The sequence below is a fragment of the Peromyscus maniculatus genome, chromosome 13, assembly GCF_049852395.1.
Source record: "Peromyscus maniculatus bairdii isolate BWxNUB_F1_BW_parent chromosome 13, HU_Pman_BW_mat_3.1, whole genome shotgun sequence".
Taxonomy (NCBI): domain Eukaryota; kingdom Metazoa; phylum Chordata; class Mammalia; order Rodentia; family Cricetidae; genus Peromyscus; species Peromyscus maniculatus.
Window position 1 is genome coordinate 7,010,741 of NC_134864.1, and position 21,656 is coordinate 7,032,396.

At 53.5% G+C, this 21,656-nt stretch overlaps 1 protein-coding gene across 2 annotated transcripts in view; it reads left to right on the plus strand.

Annotated features, from left to right (window-relative positions):
* The window catches only part of Sh3bp4 (SH3 domain binding protein 4), an 80,951-nt gene extending 59,689 nt beyond the window's left edge, over positions 1-21,262 (plus strand). For both annotated transcript variants that reach the window (XM_006988647.4, XM_076549560.1), the window contains exons 3-6: positions 3,991-4,235; positions 9,825-12,178; positions 18,459-18,647; positions 19,343-21,262. In XM_006988647.4, coding sequence (XP_006988709.2) covers positions 4,118-4,235; positions 9,825-12,178; positions 18,459-18,647; positions 19,343-19,567 — 2,886 coding nt within the window. In that variant the 5' untranslated portion in view covers positions 3,991-4,117 and the 3' untranslated portion in view covers positions 19,568-21,262. The remainder of the gene's footprint in view (positions 1-3,990; positions 4,236-9,824; positions 12,179-18,458; positions 18,648-19,342) is intronic.
* The last annotated feature ends 394 nt before the right edge of the window (positions 21,263-21,656 follow it).

Sequence of the window (21,656 nt, forward strand, 5' to 3'; positions counted from 1 at the left end):
AGAGAGAGAGAGAGAGAGAGAGATATTAAGGGATATAGGGGGCCCTCTGGATGTTTGGCTGGTCGAATGGAGCTGCCTGCCTTTCTCTCTCTCTCTCTGTTTGTGGGGGGGGGGAGGTGTTGGGTTGGATTTAGACCCGGGAAACCCTGGCACCTTTGTGGTCCTGTATCCAAGATGGGTGGGTATTGAATGGGAGCCTAGCCGTGTCCACCTGAGCCTTGAGGGACCCAGAGTGCAATAAACAGTTCAAAAACATGCTAGTAACTGGGGATGAGAGTTCTGGAGACATTGGTTAACCGAGTTGATCTGATGAGAGCTAGAGCCCATGAGTCACCTAGAACTTGCAGAACCCCGGGAAGTGGGTGGAGCCGAGAGGGAGGGGATGCTGAGAAGCCTGGCTTCTCGGAAGCCCAGGTGAGCCTTTATGGTTTTCATTTGGGCCTGGAATGAAAAATGAAATTGCAGGCCTGAGAATCAGCAGTGCAAATGTAGTCGTCGGGACGGGCAGGCACGCAGCAGAGGGAGACGGGGCCACGCACCTGGAGGCGAGGCGGAGCTCAGCCACGAGGGCTCCGCACACATGCGGGGCTCGGAAAGCTGACTTGGCCTCCTTAGAGACTAGAAATAACCCCCAGCAGTTCGAGGGAACGAGATGGTGTGACCTTGGAGAAAACGAGGCGCTCACCAGCCGATAGTGGAAGAATCGGTGAGCTCACAGCACTGGCTGCGAGGTTCGGGAAGAAAGGGTCAGCCTCGAGGCTGTCACACGGCCTCCCGAGACCAGTGGCCTCCACAAGGTGGCTGAGAGCCTGGGGGTTGGTACCCGTGCCTTGTCAGCAGAGTTGGAGGGTCAGGCCAGGCCAGTGAGAGGCCCAGGTAAGGGGAAGCCTTCTGGGTGAGGGTACAGAGTGCGGGGCACCGGGCACAGAGCGATGGAGCATCCGTAGGTGGTGATTTACTTGTCTCTTGAATGTCGCCTCTGAGGGTGTCCTTATTTATCCTGCTGGTCTCTGTGTAACCCCGCCACCCCATTTGTCCCTCCCCTGGCTCAGGGCAGTAGCTGTGTCCCCTCCACAAGAGACAACCGTGTTTCATCTTCTTAGAGTTAATTCTGTGCCCACTCCTGAGGCCTGGATCCGACCTAGGTCTCGTGGTCATGAGAGGGTCCGGGACCACCTTTCTATATTGATGGCTTGTGTTCCCCACGACCTCTGAGTCCTTTGTGGTGATTATGGGGAAGCTGCAGAGCCTCAGTCCTGCAGATGGTACGCACCGGTGTCCACCCCTGGCCCGCCCCGATAAAGCTGCCCACTTAGAAATCTCCCAGTACCTCTGCGTGAGTTGGCCCTCTGTTGAAGATTTGAGGGGAGGAGAAGTCATTCGGCTGGTCCCTCAATATTGTCATCTGCCCCTGCACCTGGCCAGCAGCATCCAGCTTTCCTACCCCCCCCCCCCCCCCAGTAACCATTCTCAAAGGAAAGAGTGTTTTTCTCAACTACATCACGTGATGGTTCCCAGCCAGGAGTATTAGTTACTTTTCTGTGACTGTGATAAAACACCACAAGCAAAAGCAGCAAATGGAAGAAATGATGTATTTGGACTTACGGTTCCAGAGGGATGAGAGTTCATCGCGGCAGGGAGGCAGGACAGTAAACATCAGGCATGGTAGCAGGTGCTCACACACTGAACCAGAAGCACCGAGGCAGAGAGTGACCCGGATGTATCATGATCCTTTTAATCTCAAACCCACCCTTGGTGATTGATGTACTCCTGCGGCAAAACTGCACCACCTAAAACTCCCCAAACATGGCCACCGACTGGGGACCAAGTATTCATGTACCGGGGCCTATGGGAGACATTTCTCATTCAAACCCCAAAAGTCCTCGGGGAAAGATGTAACTGACCCGTCCAGCCCCGGTCCCCAGTCACTAGGCTCTCCAGGACCTACCCCTGTTACAGTACCAGGCTCAGGTACCTTGAGCGGGGCTGTACTGAACTCCAGCTCCTGTGGTCCATCACATCCCAGGCCGTTTACGTGGAAGCCTGGACAAGGCTCTGCCCATAGCTTTCCAAAGCCAAGAGGTTGCCTCGGAGCTCAGCACTAATGCCCCCTTTTCATGCCTTTTGGGCTTTGGCTCTTTTACCTTCTATAAAGTCCTTGTGGCTAAGAGTGGAACAGTCCATCAGACGCCTTCCTTGAAGGAGTAAGCGGGGAGGGATGGCAGAGGTGACTGATTCATTTCTGTTGTTGGAGGGACACATTAGACACAAGAGGAAGGCGGGCACAGTAGTGAATAGCTGTGTCCCCAGAGCAGATGGAGAACCAAAGCAGACCCTTCCTTTGCATGGGGTCCCCAGAGCAGCTCTGGGCAGCACCAGCAGTAGACATCCCCGGACCTCACCTTCCCTTCCACATCGGCTGCACAATCTGCTGCCTGGCCTTGGGCACCCCAGCCTTAGAGTCTCAGGGCACACTTGGCGTTGCGCGGTTGGAAACCCCCCACCCCCCCACCCCACACCGCAAGCTCAGGTTATGTATGTATGGGCTCCAAACCATGCCTGGGGTGACATTCCCCCTTCCACTCTCAAGCCTGTGTTTGCTCTGCCATGATTCTCCCCGTGTCCATAAATGACAGAGTCGTTGGCGTAGAGAGCTTGCAGAGAGTGATCCTCTGGAGTCTTAAGATGGGTGGGTAGGAAGCCTTTCTTGGACCTCTTCCCACTGGTCACTGGAGCCGGGACTGGCCTCTGATGCTTGGTGGTGATAACTGTTGTTCATGGAAACCTCGCCTCATGTTCTAGCTCATTCCATGTGAAGCATCATGCATATGCCTTAAAAAGAGAAAAAAAATCAAGTCTAGTTAATGGGGTTTTAACCCCAGGTGATAGACACAAACACTAGGGCTGCATAGGATTCAGGTTGTCATCAGGAGATAGGTGCGGAGCCTGCTCATTTACTGCATGGGACCTTTGAGCTGGGGATGCAGAGCCTGGGGCTAGTGAGCATGAGGTACCACCCTCTCATAGAGAGTGGTGTGAGGACCTCACACACCTGCGTCAGAGGCCACATTCCCACTCATGTTCTAGATGGAGTGTTGAGCCATAAGGAACTCAGGTCATGTTATAAGAGCCCGGTTGTGTGGGGATGAAATCTGGCTATCGCCTCTTCCAGTATGGTAGGCCAGCTGTGGCTGATGGCGACCAGCGGAGGCAGTGTCTATTGGTTTCTACTGCGAAATTCACACGCTGAAACCAACGCTTTGCTGTTGCTATTTCTTGTCCGTCAGTCCCGGGTTGGGGTCTGCTCCAAACCAATGACACCCACCCCCATCTCACCACAGGTGCTTAAGCCCTGCCTCTCTCCCTCCCTCCCCACGCAGAGCAAACCTCATTCACGGTAACGTCCTCCACGCCTGCCTAGTTGTAGCAGTTCAGTAGTGGGCCCAGTTTCACATGGATTACATCAAATCCCTGGTGGCCCCCGAGGGCTGGTTTATGATGTCTGTTCGCGGTCCAGTGGGGACTATGGATATGCGCAGGTGGGGAGCAGCCCCCCAAGCCACCGTGGAAAGGCCTCGAGAACAAACGGTGCCCCTGGCTCACTGTTGCCTCTGCCAAGGCTCCCACAGTTGCCCCTCCCCCAGTGGGCTGTCCCCCACTCTGGGCAGACAGAGGCCGTTTTCTTCCTGAGTCCTGGAAGTGGCAGTGTGCTCCACAGACCCAGGCTGGCCTCTCTGACTGCACTGAATAGCCATCCAGGTGCTGGGACACATTTCACAGACCCCATTGTGCCCTAGGAAGAGCGTCTCTGCGTGCTCGCTGGGCACAGAGTCCGGGCAGCATGCCGCTTCTGCCCCCAAGCCAGAGCGATGAATTGCTCCTCTCTTCCCTGGAATGATCTGGAAGAAAGAGGATTCCCTCCTCCTGTCAGATTGCCCTCAAAGCCATGCTCCACTTGCTCTGAGGAAATGATTTCTTCTCTCTGTCCAGGAAGAAGCACACTGCCAAGTTGACCCTCCCGTGCAGCGTGACTGTATGAGACAGCAGCTGCTGTCCCTGCTGGAACTGGGGGAGAAGACATGAGACCATAGGGCCACATCCACCCAACAGTTTCAACATGGCGGCCCAGCGCATCCGGGCGGCCAACTCCAGTGGCCTCCCTCGGTGCAAGTCAGAGGGGACTCTGATTGACCTGAGCGAGGGCTTCTCAGAGACAAGCTTTAATGATGTCAAAGGTAAGATCCTAGCCAATCCCTGGCTGAGGGGACAGTGGGATATTGATGTCGCCCTAACCCTGGAGCTTCTTGGGTGTACGGGCAGCCAGTTTTGTATCCGGCCCTCCAACCCTTACCATGCTATTGGTTCCTCCCCGAAACAATGTCATTTATCTGGATTTTGGGTGTATAGGAAGAAGGTTGTGTGCGCACCCATGCACATACTTATTTATAGGGGCAGGGATGCACATGGGTCGGGATACACATGGACGCAAGTTCACTTGGAGGCCACATGACACTCAGCTGCCACCCACCTTGGTTTCTGAGACAGGGTATCTTCCTGAGCCTGGAACTTACCACGTGCACCAGGCTGGCTGGCTAGCTCACAGAATCAGGCTGGTGAGATACACACATGGAGACCAGGATGCCATGTGATTCCTGAAAATCTACTCAGACCTTGCTGGACCAAAGCTAGTCACTTGTGCCTTGGGGTGCATCACGGTCCGCTGTGTCGCTGCGGTCAGCCTTCTTATAGCATTGGCAGTTCACTGCTGGTGTCACACACACACACACACACACACACACACACACACACACCTTCTTATAGCATTGGCAGTTCACTGCTGGTGTCACACACACACACACACACACACACACACACACACACACACACACACACCATCTTATAGCATTGGCAGTTCACTGCTGGTGTCACACACACACACACACACACACACGCACGCACGCGCATGCACGCACGTCCTTGGAGATAACAGTGACAGCCTACTCTGAAGTCACTCCTTGTCCCCTCTCAGGCTGGGCACTCACAACTTTATCTCTGTTCCTTCTCCCTTGGCAAACTCAGAACTAAGTGATGCTGGACTGAAGCCACAGGCCCCGAGTCTTCTTCCTTTGTATCAGTCACCTGCTCCCCAGCCCTGGCTTATGCCCTGGGCTCCATTACACGTGTTCTTTGAAAGAAAGGGAACGAACTGGAAGGTGTTATAGCAACAGAGTTAGTGGGTATTGCTATAAATAACAGAACATTTTTTTTTCCAGTCGGGTAATGGGCAACATGTTCTTATTTCTAGCTTTGTGGGGCGGGGAGGTGGGGGGTGGGGGGTGGGGGCTGGAAGAGGTGAGCAGAACCTGCGTGGTTTGTGCTCAAAACACAGACATGAGAACTGAGTGCTTAAAAATAACAGTAATGACCCGAAAGCAAACAAGCTTGAAGAGCGTGCAGAGCCAGTGTGGTTCAGAGAGGGCGTCTGAGAATCCAGAGTCACGCAGGACTGAGGAGTCTCAGTCTGGTCTGCACAGGTGATCCCTGGGCCTCGGTGCTGGACTGCCCCGGCCGGCCGGCAGCATCACACTCGGTTTCTGACTGTGCATCAGAGGGCAAGTGGGTCTCGTCCCAACCCCCACTGCAGACTCTTCTACTGTTTGCACAGAGTCTTAGGCCAGGGGATAGCAAATGTACTGTTCAGAACCCCGAGGTTGCAGACACCCAGGGAATGTTTTTCTTTTTGTTGTAACCAAGGTGGTTGTCAGTCTGGACAGAACTCCCCATATCTCATTAGGAGCAGATTCGATGAAGATTTGGTGAGGTAGATCTCTGTCCCCACCCCACCTCTTGTTCCCTCCCCGTGCTTGGTGTCACCAGTTGAGGAGATGATGTAGACTTGTCCTCCTGAAGGGAATTGATGACACACTCCACCATGGTGGATCCCCAAGGGATGGAAGACTGCTGCCCCTTGGAGGAGGCAGATCTTCAAGTGAAATATATCTTCATATCTCCTCGAAGGAGGGTGCTCAGAATGTTAAGTAAAACTGTTCTTATTCTTCAGCCTGGTAAACCTAAAGTGATAATTTGTGTGGATGTGTTTCAGACTGTATACAAAGCATCCTTCAGTGCTTTGGCTTTTTTTAAAGCTTAAAATATTGCTGTACAGGAGTTAATTATTTGAAGGGAACACAACAGCAAATAACTTGGGAGGGATTTCGACAAGGTTTTAACGCTGGCACACGCTATTTAATTTTCACTTGGTTTTGGTTTGGGGGGTTTCTTTTTGTGGTTATTTGGTTTTGTCTTTTATTTTTGTATATGCGTCGGAGAAGAAAATGTGTGTTCTGTGACTAGAGGACATGCCTGGCCACAGAGGTGGGGGAGCAGGGCTTCTGTGACTTCTAACCCTGCCCGGCTCACCTTTCCTTTCCCCACTTCTCCTCCAGAGCTTCTTGGGGTCCAGAACGAGTCCTCAGAAGCACAGTGTGACCTGCTCTCCTGTCTCCACCCCTCCTTGACACATCAAGGAAAGACTTCCTCCCAGATGGCCAGGGAAAGCTCTGAGCCGGCCAGAACGCCAACTGTCCCACCTAAGCTCCCTGAGTCCCTGCTTCTAGTCAGTGAGGGAATTCAGACACTTGTTCCAGAGCAGCCTTGCCCCACCCCTCAGGGAGAGGGGAAACCCAGAAGTTAGGAAGAACAGGAACAGACGGGCCTTGCTAGGGCCTAGCCCTCTCTGGCTCATACCCTTCTCGTCCTGTGGCATCTCTCAGCGTGGCCACCCAGGGTTATGCAGTTATTGTTTCCCTGGGGCGGGGGCTCTTCAGCCTGACGGCTTTGTGTGATTTCTCATCTTCATGTGGAACGGTGCACTCCCGTCCTGCTCGCCTGCCCTTTGCCTGTGGCCTGCCGCACTCACCTAGCACACCTCCAGAGAGGAAGCTGGCCTGTCCCTGCCGCGCCTTTATTCATTCCCGTCCTTCCAGTGGCAGGATTTGTGTGGTGGTTAATATTTTCAGCTTGACAGAGCCAAGACTCAACCTAGGAGACAGATTTAGCCAGGGAGGCAGTTCCCAGACTGGGTTAATTGAGTTAGATGTGAGGAGCCCCGTCCCAGGGACTGGATAATGCAGGAGAAAAGGAGGAAGCCAGCCCAGCCTCAGCATTCGCCTCTCCCTGCTTCCTGGGGGCAGACCAGCCTCCTCACACTCTGCTAGCCCTGCGATCTCTGCCATGCTTCCCTCAAACTGTGAGCCGAACCCCCCCCCCCCCCCCCCCCGCTTTGCTTAGGCGTCAGAGGCCTTGTCACTGTTGTGATTTGGTGGCAGAAGGGCACAGGCGGGGGAATTGTGACGCATCAGCCAGCTCCGTGGTTCGGTGGTTCTAGTCCCAATGTGTGACTGTCAGCTCATGAGCATCCCCTGCCCACTTACTGTGTGCCAGGCTCCTGCGGCACTTACCATTCCTCTGAGGGGTGAAGACTTCCACCCTTGCAGACGTGGCCTCTTTAACAAAGACAGATTAACAAGCAGAATGCACACAGGCCGATCGCATGTATGCCGTCATGACACGGGAGCCTTTTGAAAGGAAGTGAAGACCCCAAATTCAAGGCTAAACTTGAATGTTCCTAGGCAGGTTTGACGATGCGTGAGGAGTCGTAGGGAAAGGCAGCAGGTATGAGCTAAGTGTACTGAAGCCCAACTGCGTGAGTCCCCTGTCTCCCGCCACATTTGCCTCAGGCACAAGGAGGACGCCTCCTGGGACTCGACACCTGATGCTCTCTCCTTACATTCCTGACTTCAGATGGTACACCATCAGGCCTCACCACAGCCTACTAAGAAAGATGCCTTTTCTCCATGGGGAAGAATAGGCGGCCCCATGCTTACATGGCTCCAAAAGGCGATTCAGCATAGGTCTGGCCCGCCCGCAGCAGCGGGGTACCACAGCAGGGCTTTGCATCTTTTTAAACAAGGGGGAGCGTGGGTTCCAGGACCCGAGGAGGCCAAGAGCTCCTCTGCCAGCTGTGAGTGTAAATGAAGCGATTCCTTGTCTGCTTCCCAAGCTTGGCCAAGGACATAGACTTTGAGCTGCCGTGTCCCCTTTCAAAGAGAAAGGAGCCTGGCAGGAAATGGTGTCTGTGTAGCCAGTGTGATAGATGATGACCCAGTGGCCGTAGGTTTCATCCTGTATTGAGCGGCTGTCAAGCGGGTTTAGCTGGGAAGTTTTTAGTCCTTTTGCTTGTTCCTGCGTACACTTGGTTTTGGAAATAGTTTTTATTTGAGCTGGCAAGATGATTCTGTGGATAAGAAAGCTTGTTCCTTAAGCCTGAGAACATGAGATCAATTTCTGGATCTCACAGTGGAAGGAGAGAACCTAGTCCTAAAAGTGACTGTCTGTTCTCCACATCTATGCTGTGCACACCAGTGTGTATGTGTGTGTACACTCGTGCAAGCATGCACGGTTTAATTTCATTTAAAAGGAAAGAATGTTTCTTTCTGTTTGCTACAGAGACATGATATCTACAGACTAAATAAGCAAGGCCATGGTGGAGGGCTTGCCCAGGGGATGTACCATGTCTGCCTCCATCAGGAAGAGTGTTCTCTCCCTTGACAATTGTCTCGCCGGGGGCTGGCTCATGTGGGAGCTGAACACATCCATTATTTTTCCAAGCGTACTCTGCTTAGATGACTTATTTTGTCTGTTCCAGGTATTGTCTGTGGTACTCACAGGCATGTGATGTGATGGGGAGAATCATGCTTGACCCTGATTTGTTTTTAAAGTGATGGCTTTTCAAGCTGTGTTCAAATAATTATTGGGTAGTAACACAATGCATGGCTAGACAAACCTTTGATTATCAAGGTGTGGGGGTTCTATGCTTCAAATAATATTTAAAATGGTTCAACACACACACACACATCACTGTCAGCTGAAGAGGAGTGAGGAATGGGTTGGATTTTGAAACTGAACTAGTCCTGGTTATCAACGACCTGTCCCTCCTTTTCTGTCTTCCATACCAAAAGAGAACAAGGACTCCATGATCTATCGCTGGAATCTGAGCGTTCCTCATTCCCAGTTATACATGCAGCATGCCACTGTCTAGCCCATAGCATCCCTGGGCCACTGTCTAGCCTGTAGCATCCCTGAGCCACTGCCTAGCCTATAGTCTCAGTATGCTCTCCAGCATTTTACATTTGTCCTCCCTTTCATAACAGTGACAGAGCCAGGCGGTGGTGGTGCACGCCTTTAATCCCAGCACTCGGGAGGCAGAGGCAGGCGGATCTCTGTGAGTTCGAGGCCAGCCTGGTCTACAAAGCAAGTTCCAGGAAAGGTGCAAAGCTGCACAGAGAAACCCTGTCTCGGGGAAAAAGAAAAGAAAAGAAAAGAAAAGAAAACATAACAGTGACAGTCCTGGTCAGAAATTAGATTTAAAAATTTTTTTATCAAAATGAGGTGTTCAGAACACAGCGGCATGTCCACTTCCTATCATGTGATCTGCCTTTCTAGGGTGGTTTCGGGACATTCTTCTGGGTCCTTTGCCTCAGTTAGAAGGTTGAATTGGAAAGTGGCCGAGTGGCAGAGCACCTGAGCACTCCTGAGTCAATGCATGGGCTACGTGGGTCTCACATGAATCTGTACCCGGATAGTTTCTGTTGTTTCCTGGCTGGGTTGGTAGCCACCCAACTGGGATGGTACATCATGGCACCATCCATTTCTAACCCACCCCACTCCTCATCCACCCACCCTACCCTCAGTTTGGAAGTGTCTCCTGGGCCTGTAGGCCTGCCCTCACACACTCTCTCTCTTTCTCTCTGTGTTTTGCGCAGTGCCTTCCCCCAGTGCCTTGCTGGTAGACAACCCCACGCCTTTTGGAAACGCAAAGGAGGTGATCGCGATCAAAGACTATTGCCCAAACAACTTCACCACCCTCAAGTTCTCCAAGGGCGACCACCTCTACGTCCTGGACACGTCTGGCGGAGAGTGGTGGTATGCCCACAACACCACTGAGATGGGCTACATCCCGTCCTCCTACGTGCAGCCACTCAACTACCGGAATTCTACCCTGAGTGACAGTGGCATGATCGACAATCTCCCAGATAGCCCCGAGGAGGTCGCCAAGGAGCTGGATCTGCTAGGGGGCTGGACAGATGACCAGAAAGAATCTGGCAGGCCCTATAGTAACAACCCTTTCTGGAATGGAGTCCGAACGAACCCATTTCTGAACGGGAACGCACAGCCCAGCCTGGATGAGCTGAACCCCAAGAGCACTGTGGATTTGCTCCTCTTTGATACGGGCACATCTTCCTTCACTGAATCCAGCTCGGCAACCACCAACAGCACCGGCAACATCTTTGACGAGCTCCCAGCCACCAACGGACTCCACATGGAGCAGCCGGTTAAGCGGGACAATCCCTTCTTCAGAAGTAAGCGTTCCTACAGCCTTTCGGAACTCTCCGTCCTACAAGCCAAATCGGATGCTCCCACGACATCCAGTTTCTTCACAGGCTTGAAGTCACCTGCCCCAGAACAGTTTCAAAGCCGCGAAGATTTCCGAACCGCCTGGCTGAATCACCGGAAGCTGGCCCGATCCTGCCATGACTTGGACCTGCTCGGCCAAAGCCCAGGTTGGGGCCAGACCCAAGCAGTGGAAACAAACATCGTGTGCAAGCTGGATAGTTCCGGGGGCTCTGTGCAGCTCCCTGACACCAACATCAGCATCCACGTGCCCGAGGGCCATGTAGCCCCTGGGGAGACACAGCAGATCTCCATGAAAGCCCTGCTGGACCCTCCACTGGAGCTCAACAGTGATAGATCCAGCAGCATCAGCCCCGTGGTAGAGGTGAAGCTGAGCAACCTGGAGGTGAGTACCTTTATCATCCTGGAGATGAAGGTCTCTGCCGAGGTGAAGGCCGACATCTTCAGCAAAAGTACAGTGGTCCTGCAGTGCCTCAGAAGTGACTCCAAGGAGGGGCCTTATGTCCCCATCCCCCTCGCCTACAGCTATGGGGACACGATACAGGTACAGCTGGACAACCTAGAACCCTGCATGTACCTAGCTATTGTTGCCCAGGGCCCCAACATCCTCTACCCTTCCACCGTGTGGGACTTCATCAATAAGAGGGTCACTGTGGGTCTCTATGGTCCCAAACACATCCATCCATCCTTCAAGACAGTGGTGACCATATTTGGACATGATTGTGCCCCCAAGACCCTCTTGGTCAGCGAGGTTACTCGGCAGGCTCCTGGTCCTGCCCCGGTGGCCCTCCAGCTCTGGGGCAAGCACCAGTTCGTCTTGTCCAGACCCCAGGATCTCAAAGTGTGTATGTTCTCTAATATGACCAACTATGAGGTCAAGGCCAGCGAGCAAGCCAAGGTGGTGAGAGGCTTCCAGATGAAACTCGGGAAGGTTAGCCGCCTCATCTACTCCGTCATCTCCCAGAACCCCAACGAGCTGTCCGACTTCACACTGAGGGTACAGGTCAAGGACGATCAGGACACCATCCTCACCCAGTTTTGTGTCCAGACTCCGCAGCCACCCCCCAAAAGCGCCATTAAGCCGTCTGGGCAGAGGCGGTTCCTTAAGAAGAACGAGGTCGGGAAGATCATCTTGTCCCCGTTCGTGGTCACCACCAAGTACCCGACGTTCCAGGACCGCCCCGTGTCCAGTCTCAAGTTCGGCAAGCTGCTGAAGACCGTGGTGCGGCAGAACAAGAGCCATTACCTGCTGGAGTACAAGAAGGGGGACGCCGTGGCGCTGCTCAGTGAGGAGCGCATCCGCCTCAAGGGACAGCTGTGGACCAAGGAGTGGTACATCGGCTACTATCAGGGCAAGGTGGGCTTGGTGCACACCAAGAACGTGCTGGTCGTGGGCAAAGCCCGGCCCAGCCTGCTCTCGGGGCCCGAGCTGAGCACGTCGGTGCTGCTGGAGCAGATCCTCCGGCCCTGCAAGTTCCTCACCTACATCTACGCTTCGGTGCGGACCTTGCTGATGGAGAACATCAGCAGCTGGCGGGCCTTCGCCGACGCCCTGGGGTACGGGAACCTGCCGCTCACCTTCTTCTGCCGGGCAGAGCTGGACAGCGAGGCGGAGCGGGTGGCGTCTGTTCTGGAAAAGCTGAAGGAAGACTGTAACAACCCTGACAACAAGGACCGGAAGTCCTTCCAGAAGGAGCTGGTCATGGTGAGTGCTCGGCAGGTGCCCAAGCCTGGGGGTGAGCTTCCTGAGGCAGACAAGCGTGGGTCGAATGGGGGGGGCAGCTCACGGCGGGGGGGGGGCAGTGTTGGAAGGGTAGCTGTCCACTTAAGGAGCCCCAAGGAAGGTGTCTCTCCCCTCTTGTACATGTATGAGCCTCTCCGTGGTCTTGGGTGGACCTGTGTTCGCTGATCAGTTTTTGCCAACCTGACACCAACTGGAGTCCCCCAGGAAGAGGAAGCCTCAATTGAGAAATCGCCTCCATCAGATTGGCTTCAGAGCAAGTCTATGGGGGCATTTCCTTGATTAATGATTGGTGTGGGAGGGCCTGGCCTACTGTGGGGAGCGCTCCTCCTGTCCGTCTGTCCTGGGTTGTATGAGAAAGCCAACTGAGCAAGCCCATGAGCAGCACTGCTCCGTGGTTCCCAACTCTGCTCCCGCTTGAGTTCCTGCCCTGACTTCCTTCAGTGATGGCTGTGATCAGGATGTGTAAGCCAAATAAACCCTTTCTCCCTTCCCCCGCCCCTCTGGGGCGGGTGTGTGTGTGTGTGTGTGTGTGTGTGTGTGTGTGTGTGATGTGCTTTCGGTCATGAGGTTTATCACAGCAGTGGAAAGCAAACCAGGACACCGAGGGGAGAAGGCAGCAGGGCTGTGATCCAGAAGCCTCTGTTTGCATCTTTGGAGGGGACCCGTGTGTCCTTGGGTCCGCAGCAAGCTCTGGGACTTAGTGGCAAAAGCCTGGTCTGCTTTGATGTGAGTTCTTGCTCTGTATTACCTGGCGCCTCCGACATCTGTCTCTACTGCGATACCTGCTCCCTGCCTGGGGTTCATTTGAGTCCACAGGGGACAGGCTCTTGACCGCTATAAAACGAACAGGCATTCTAAGAAATGCTTGGGAAAGAAGTTCAATGTTGGTTCTGAGGCACACTGATCACAGGCCAGCTAGGAACATTTTTTGAGGCCTTCCGGTTCTTCCAACAACCTGGGCTTTGGAGGATAAGGCAGTGGAACAGGCCCATGGTTTCCCACAGGCAACCCACCCCAGTTGTGTGGTTCTGGTGATCACTGTTGCCAATGGAAACCCTTGGTGACCTCTTCCTGACCCCTCCTGCTCCTCCTGTCCTCAGCTCTTTGGCTCCTACTTCACATCCCATCCCCACCTACCCCTCTGGATGACATTGTCCAGCATCTCTCTGAGTAACATGCTGGCACAGCATGGGACCGACAGGCCTGAGACCCCCCAGAAAGGGAGATGGCAGTGTGAATTGCAGTGTGAATTAGGAGGGCCCTTGACAGTTAGGCCCCAGTAGGCCTTGGTGGCTGTTTCCCTGGGAAAGAAGCCAGAAGTGAGTGGGACGATGCGGGCCCTGCATGTAGGTCACCCCCAGGGGTCAAACAGGTCTCCCCCCTCAGCTGTCGCCATGTGAAACAGGTCTCCTGAAGGTCATGGAGAGCCTGCTTGCCCTGGCCTTCCTGGATGACTGGAGCTCCCCAGGGCAGGAGCATGTGTTTCCTGGAAGCCCTCCGTCAGCATCCTTCATTGACTGCAGAACCAGAGGCTTCCATGGAACGTAAACCGCATGGTTTGTCCCTTCCATGGACTGTCCCTCCGACGACCGCTGAAGGACGCTTACCTGGACCAGGCTCAGCTCCTTCCTCTGTGGGCAAACCTCTTGAATGGGGGCTTCATGCCCGTTTCCTATTTACTGTTCACGGTCAGGTTCTTATTCAGCATGGCAAGTTTGGAGAGGAGTTTTGTTTCTTTGGTCCGTGGGAGGGGTCAGGAGGGTCCTGTGTACCTCTGGGTCCCCTCTGCCTTCCTGTCTGGAGGAGATGCAGTTGGACCTTGGCTGAGAGTTGGCCCTGGGGCAAAGGCAATGTTGTAATAAAAAAGAAAACAGGTTCCTCCGTGTTCTGTTCTCCCCAGCTATCTTGGGCATTGCCTCCTGAATAGCTGAATTTTAATGGCTGGCCAACCCTCAAAAACCCACGGCTGGCTAACCCCAGCATCGGCAACCTGCTTCGTTTTCATGGATTCATGACCGAGGGTCAGTGGGGTTTCTTCTAGCCTTGGCCCCAGCTTTCCCCTGCCTCACCTAGCAGGGCACGGCTAGACCAGCGCCCCCTTCTGTTTGCAAGCTGCCTTTGCACCATCAACATCCCTGCTCTGGCAACTATAACTGGAGGAAGTGGGGAGGTTTGAGACAGCCACTGTGCAGATTGGAAGGGAAGGGTCTCGCGAAGGTCTGGGGCTCCTCCCCTGCACCTCAGGCCTGTGGCAGGTGCCTCTGCCTGTGGGCTTTTCTCTGTGTCCTGCATGCACCAGCTGCCCCCTCGCCATGTCCCACAGCTGGTGCCCCTCCTGCCCGGAGCTCCTGGTGATGCGTTCTCTCAGATGCCCATTCTGATGTCGCTTCCAGCCCTTGATGAAACAAGCTTGTGCTCCTGGACCTCCACAGTGCTTGCTCGAGTCAGGATTGGCGCACACTTGCTTCTTATGACTGTCCTCCATTAGATCTACACTCCATGGTGGAAGGAGGGCATGGAGGAGACCCTAGAAGAAGGAGGGGGGAGGGAGGGAGGAAGGGAGGGAAGGGGGATGCGGAGGAAGTGGGGAGAGAGAGGTGAATGAATGAATGAATGGGTGTGTGAGCAATGGCCTGAGCTCATAAGATCTGAGCCTTCTGTGCTCTCGGGGGTCACACTATTATTTCTTTCTCTGCTGCCGTCCATTCTCTCCCTGTGTGTGACAAGATCTAGCAGCCTATGCCACTCAGGGCCTCCTGTGTCCCTCTTGCCAATGGGTAGGATTTTATGGTGGGTGTTTCACAGTTGGCTTTTCTGGGGCAGCCTGCACTCTGGTACCTTTGCTTATTTGATTGGCGGCACTGGCGGTTTTGATGACCACTGAAGTTCGAGACCCTCGGTAAAACCTGTCTGTCATACTCACAGGCTCTTTCCAGAGAGCAGGAAGTACCATTGGACACACAGATAGCGAGTGTCGCTTTGGGTCAGCTGACTGCAGGGTGACAGGAGACATGCACTGTCCCTGAAGCCATTGGCCCAGTGCCTGCAGGGGTGGGGGACTTGATTTGTAGCCTGGGGTTTGGTGTGGATGTGTGTGGGGTGGGGGTGGGGGGTCCTGAAGGGGAGGAATTGCAGAATGTGTTCTGGTTTTGGGGCCTTGGAATCCTGTGCATCTTCTGTTGTGCTGTGTGGGCCGTGGAAGGAGGATGTTCTAAGTGTATTTGAAAGCTCGGGTGGAAACATGGTCATATATAGTCTGACTTACAGAAACACCGAGTGAGGGGAAGGATCTGACTGCAGGTCCGTGTGCGCCTTCTAAATCTGTCGTCTCGTGAGCATACGTTTGAAGTGGCCTAGGGAGAAAGAGTCATAGGCAGGACCCCACGGAACCAGCTCTTTAGGGACTGTGATGGGTTTAACCCAGTCATATGCTTTTTAGCTTAAGTCAGTACACTTAAAAAAAAGAATAGATTTTTTTTTTTACCACATGCTCTGGTATCCCTCGAGGCCAAAGGAGGGCCTCAAATCCATCGGAGATGGAGTGACAGGCGTTTGCGAGCGACCTGATGTGGGTGCTGGGATCTGAAGTCTGCTCTTCGTGACAGAGCTGCAATGTTCTCAGCTACCGAGCCGTCTCTTCAGTCCCAGACAGCAGCACGCCATTGGTGTAAGACGCTGTTTCCCGATTTGAGGACCCCACCCTGAATGGGCCCTGTGGTCTCTGTTCCTGTGGGGAGGGAGAAGTCATTGGCTGGAAATGAAAGAGCAAAAGAGATTTTTAGAAACAGCCATGGGAGCCTCACTAAATCACTGGGAAGACTGTGAAAGCCCCGCCCAGCTGTCTCTTCTGGTCCTGGAGCTACCACAAGAACCAGGCCTCCAATAGTCCCCTGGGTCACAGCGTGGGACTTACGGAACGTGGGCTACAGTGGGCCCCTTGGAGGAGTCTGCATGAGAAAGAAGGGAAGTGGGGTTTGTAGGGTGCAAGCCAGGAAGGCAGCTGTCTCTAGGAGGGGAGTGGATCGAGGTGCCCCCAAGACACCAAGGTGGGCGGCCAGCAAGAAGACAGAAGAGTCTAGACTGGAAGGGTGGCAAGGGGGCTCAGAACGGATCAGGAGAAAACCCACCTTATCCCACAGGCCAGGAGACCACAGCGAGAGAGCCGCCACAACAGCAAAAGCCCAAATACTAGCTTACTGTATTTTCCTAAGAGCTTGTAAAAACGGGTTAGCAGCCACACAGCCTGTTACTGGCCACCTGTCACTGTAAATAGGGACACAGCCATGTCCCTTCACCTCCCGGTTGTCTACAGTTGCTGTGACGGTTAATTTTAAAGTCAGCTTACCATAACCTAAAATTACCTATAAAGAAGATTTCAACTGAAGAATTGTTTGGATCAGGTTGGCCTGATCATGTCTGCAGGGGACTGTCTTGATGATAATATAGGAAGACCCAGCCCACTGTGGGTGGTGCCACTCTCTAGGCACGGGACCCCGAACTTTGTAAAACAGTAGAAAGCAGCAAGCAGACAGGATGGGCACATCTGATTCTCTCTGCTGTTGACTGTGTGATGTCACTAGCCGGCTGAGCGCCTCCCTTGACTTCCCAACTCAATGATGGGCTGTAACCTGGAGTTGTAATCCCCCTTTCCTCCCATGTGGCTTTTGCTCGGGGTGCTTATCACAGCAACAGGAATAAAACCAGAAGAGCTGCCTTTAGGCAGGGTCTTTCTCCCCTCGCACCCCTACCTTCCACCCCCACCCGAGAAGTTGGGACAGAAACCATGTAACCTACAAGCCACAATTTAAATCTGTCCTTTCACATGTATTAGTAAGATTCTATCTGAAATCTGGATTGTGTTTTATTTCCTTCAGTATTTTCCAGTACACCTGTATATCCCTGAGTAAGCTGTCTACACAAGGGTTGGGAATCCCCAGAGCTGGAATCCTGAGGTGTACTTCCCGTTGCTAGAACTTACATGTATCCAAAGTTCACCCTTTTGGAGAAGGCGCTGTGTGCTCATACTCTGTGTGGTATGAGCAGCTGGGTAACAGACAGAGCCAGTGCTGGGCTCAGAAGTGGTGTGAGGAAGCTGAGTGGAGCGCAGGAGAGATGAGACTCCTTTGTTCCTGGCATCAGCAGTCCCAGAAATGGACCCTCAGCTGCCCTGGACCTGGCCATGTGCTCTCCTGGTCAGCAGTGGCCCATCAGAGGCCAGAGAGTGGCCTGAATGTCCCAGGACCTTTGTAGTCTATGCCTGGGGCCCCTGGGGAGAGAACGGATTAGCTGACTCCTGCCAAGAGTGACTTGAATCCAAAGCAGGTGATTTTGACGCACACTGTTACCTAGAACACGAGGCCACCTCAGAGCCAGGCAGCCAAGTGCACAGACACCAGGGTTTGTTTGCTATGATTGAGTGACTCGCTGTTAAACCCTGTGCTCATTCACATTCTCATCCAGGACAACACATAGAGCTGAGGGGACCCTTCCTGCCTCAGTTTATCCCTAAGCTCACAGCACATCAAACAAAGCTTAAACCTGACACCCGCTCCCACACACACATGACTACCTACATGATCATGTCTTTTTCTTCTGCCACATAAACACATATTTAGCTTTCTTAAAAACTAAAGTTTCTTTCCTCATATCAAAATCCAAATTATAACCAACCACTTTGTGAATGAAATCCGTTAAGTAGTTGAAATGACACTGTGTTTGGTTCAACTCCTGGAGCCGTGTGCCCAGCAGCATGGGAAGAGCCTCCAGAAGCTGGGGCTACCTCTGTCTCTGCCGTCTCTGGCCGAGGGGCTCTGGACATAGCTGCTCCGTGTCTCCCAGTGTGTGTTGCTGTCTGTGCAACAGATGTGCTTGGCCAGCTTGAGCTAGGCCTTCCCTGGCTGGGAGCACCACTCACCTTCCCTCAGGAGAGACTATCAGTCCAGCCCTGCTCCGTAAGTGGGTGGCCTGCCACGGCCTTGCTTGTCATGGTACATGTGAAAAGGTCCCTTTCCGAGCTAGGTCACTTCTGGGGTCCTGGACATGGGTTTTAGAGATGGTGCCAACGCATCCGCCCTGTCAGCCATCTCTTTCCTCTTGTGCATGGATGGTGCTAGCGTGCTAGGTAAGGGGCCCTGGACACTGCGTAGGCCCTGAACTCATGGGGTAAAGAGCATCACCTGCAGGTTGACCTCCCCCAAAAGCCGAGCCTACCCTGGCCTCACACTCTGCCTCATCTTCCCAGGCTTTGCTGAAAATGGACTGTCAGGGCCTGGTGGTCAGACTCATCCAGGACTTTGTGCTCCTGACCACCGCTGTTGAGGTGGCCCAGCGCTGGAGGGAACTGGCTGAGAAGCTGGCCAAGGTCTCCAAGCAACAGATGGACGCGTATGAGTCTCCCCACCGAGACAGGAATGGGGTGGTGGACAGTGAGGTGAGTGGGGCTCCAACCCCTTGGTTACTGAAATTACTTTGCCCCTCGGTTCCTGGGACCCGTGGGGTACAGTAATAAACCATGGACATTCTAGCACTCTAGGAGGGTAAGGATCCTGCCTTGAGAACCTGCGGGAGAAGTCATCAGGGCCGCTCTGCAACAAGCTGGGAAGGGTGGCTGCCCTCCCTTGCTAATTTGACTTTAAAATGGCCTCTTGTAAGGTCAATAAATGTATCAACAGAACCGGGGGGGGGGGGGGGAGCAGGGGCTCCCTGTATCGTCCGCTGGGCTACCTAACTTAGGCCAAGGTGGGTCTGGTGGAGTCCTGCCCAAGGACTGGCTGCCTACTTGTGGAGGATGACTGTGGTGTGTGTTCCTGGAAGCTGATTCAGACTCACAAGACAGGGAAGGCCCAAGCATGAAGGTGTTCTTTCTTTGCATGATCAGTTTCTAATACACGGCGGCGGTGGCATGGGTGAAAGCGGGTGCTGTAAGGAAGGAGAGCTTCTGTTCGGTGACCCAGAATCACGAGGACACTACACTGTTTGCCCACTGTAGGCTGACCAACGCAGCTGGCTCCACCTGCTGCTGTGACTGTAACCTGAGCGTCACAGGACTGACTGACTGACTGACTGACTGACGGAGCTCGCGGTCCTCTGACCTTACCTTCTCTTTTTGGTAACTCCATCACCCAGGCCATGTGGAAACCCGCCTATGACTTCTTACTCACCTGGAGCCACCAGATTGGGGACAGCTACCGAGATGTCATCCAGGAGCTGCACATAGGCCTGGACAAGATGAAGAACCCCATCACCAGGCGCTGGAAGCACCTCACGGGGACCCTGATCCTGGTGAACTCGCTGGACATCCTGAGGGCAGCGGCCTTCAGCCCCGCGGACCATGATGACTTTGTGATCTGAGTGGGGGGCCCCTGCCCGACGGCTTGCCAGAGCTGGACCCCCCCACACACCATCTCTCCACAGTGGGGGCCGAGCCATCACGGGGGGGGGGGGGGATGCAGGAGGGATGGCTGCTCAGGTAGAGGCCCATCTGCCAGCCACGCCCAGGAGGGACTGAGGACCTTTCCTCTCCGCCCCTCCCCTCATCCAGGGGCAGGCCCCAGGGACTTTCTACTTCTGGTTGTTGCCAATGGTGTTACCTTCTCTTTGTTGAAATGTATGTTTAAATTTAAAATCACTTTTTTAACAAAGGACTAGAGAGGACATAAGAAAGGTGGTATCTAATTTTTTAATGGACTGTAAAAGTTATTTAAAAAAAAATCTCCTTGGTAAAGGCAAATGCTGTTGAGGTTTTTATGTTCTCTAAAGGCCTTTTTAAATTATGTTCCAGGTGTATATAGATATTTAAAGGCCACCGGTGTTTCTGAGTCCCAGGCACACTTTGCATTTAGACGCAAGGAGTTTGCTCCATGCGGACATTTTCCACTCGTCGCCTGTGAGAAGGCGAGTCCATGGGCCTGGTGGCTTTCAGTAGATGGACCCTGGGGAGGCCCACAGTCCCAGCCTTCCTTTCTTCTCCTACCTTGCTGTCATCAGTGGCCATCCACAGGATCTGTTGGTCTGTGTGCTTTGGTGAACAGTGAAGCCCCGGTGTGGCAGCTCAGTGCCATTGAGATTCTGCCAACAAACAAGAAATCCCTGGGGGTCCCTGTCACCCCTGGGTGTATGCGGTCACCATTCAGAAAACCAGTGCTCCCTTGAGAATAAGGTGGTCCCTGCCACGCCGGGCACTGAGTGCTGTCTCCCTCAGGGTGGCTCTGCTGCCTCCGTTGTAGGTGGGAGGAAAGCCACACCACCCAGCCAGAGCCTGGTGGCCCATGACTCTTCCTATGCCCATCACGGTCACCTTCCCGGCGATGTCACGTGCTGGCGTGCCAAAGTGCCATCTGCGGTTGCCAAACTCCACACTTCACCTCTCACATTTAACCTTCTCCTCCCTGGGGCGCTCCGTCTCCTTGGGAATGGGGACTAACTGGTTATCCGACAGCATAAATATTAGCACGGGCAGCGTTTCCCTAAGTGATGCCCTGTGGAAAGGTGGGAGTTTCCAGAGGACTGAATTCAGCTTCAGGGTGGTGGGTCACACAGTAGTGGTGGCCTTTGGGGAGGAAACAGGAAATAGAACTCATGCCAGATAGATCAGCGGTTAAGTGAGCCCGGCAATGGGCGGCACTCAGGCCGTCTGTCTCCAGGGGCAGTTCCAGACCCTGGGGCAGCCCTCCATCTGCTTTCCTGGCACAGTTAATGACTTCATTTGTGACCAATGTACCAACCCTGCATTGAGCTGAAATGTCCCCTGGCTTCTGACTCAGACACTGCAGACCAACAGACTTAAAAGTAAACAGTAGGTACTCACGCCACAAGAACCAAGTCACACGAATCCCCATCGACACTGACATGCGTCATTCTGCACCTTCGTTTTACCTAGAGAACATCTCTTTACCTTTTTCCCCAAAGAAGAAACAAAACTAGTTGCACCTTAAACCAGGGATATTTTTTCCTCAGGGCCTTTGGATAGTTTCCTATGCAACAAGTCTTAAAGCACACAAATGAAATTATCCACAAGTTGCAGTAAATTTTATTTGGATATTTTAACTGGTTAGTGTGTGTGTATGTGTCTTTCTGTGCCTAGACAGACTGTAAATGAAACCCAGCATGAAGATCAGTGACTAGTTTCCTGTCAGTCACCCTGAGTGACGGGGTGGCAGTTAGTGTAGGGGATTTTTTTTTTCTCTTGCTGTTAATTTAATTGCTCTTGAGGGGGTAGATCATTCATGACAACCAAATGGGAGTCAGTGTCACCCAGGGCACCCAAAGGAAGCAGGCAGGTCTCTATATCTCTCCTTGTTCCTGGTCTCTACCACCTGGAACTACTACCACCATCCCCCAGCATGGAGTTCAAGACCCAGCAGTTTCCAGATGTGCTGGGCATCTTCTTGGGCCTCCTGATGGGAGCAAGCAGTGGCTGCCTCGGGGTGTATCCTTCCTA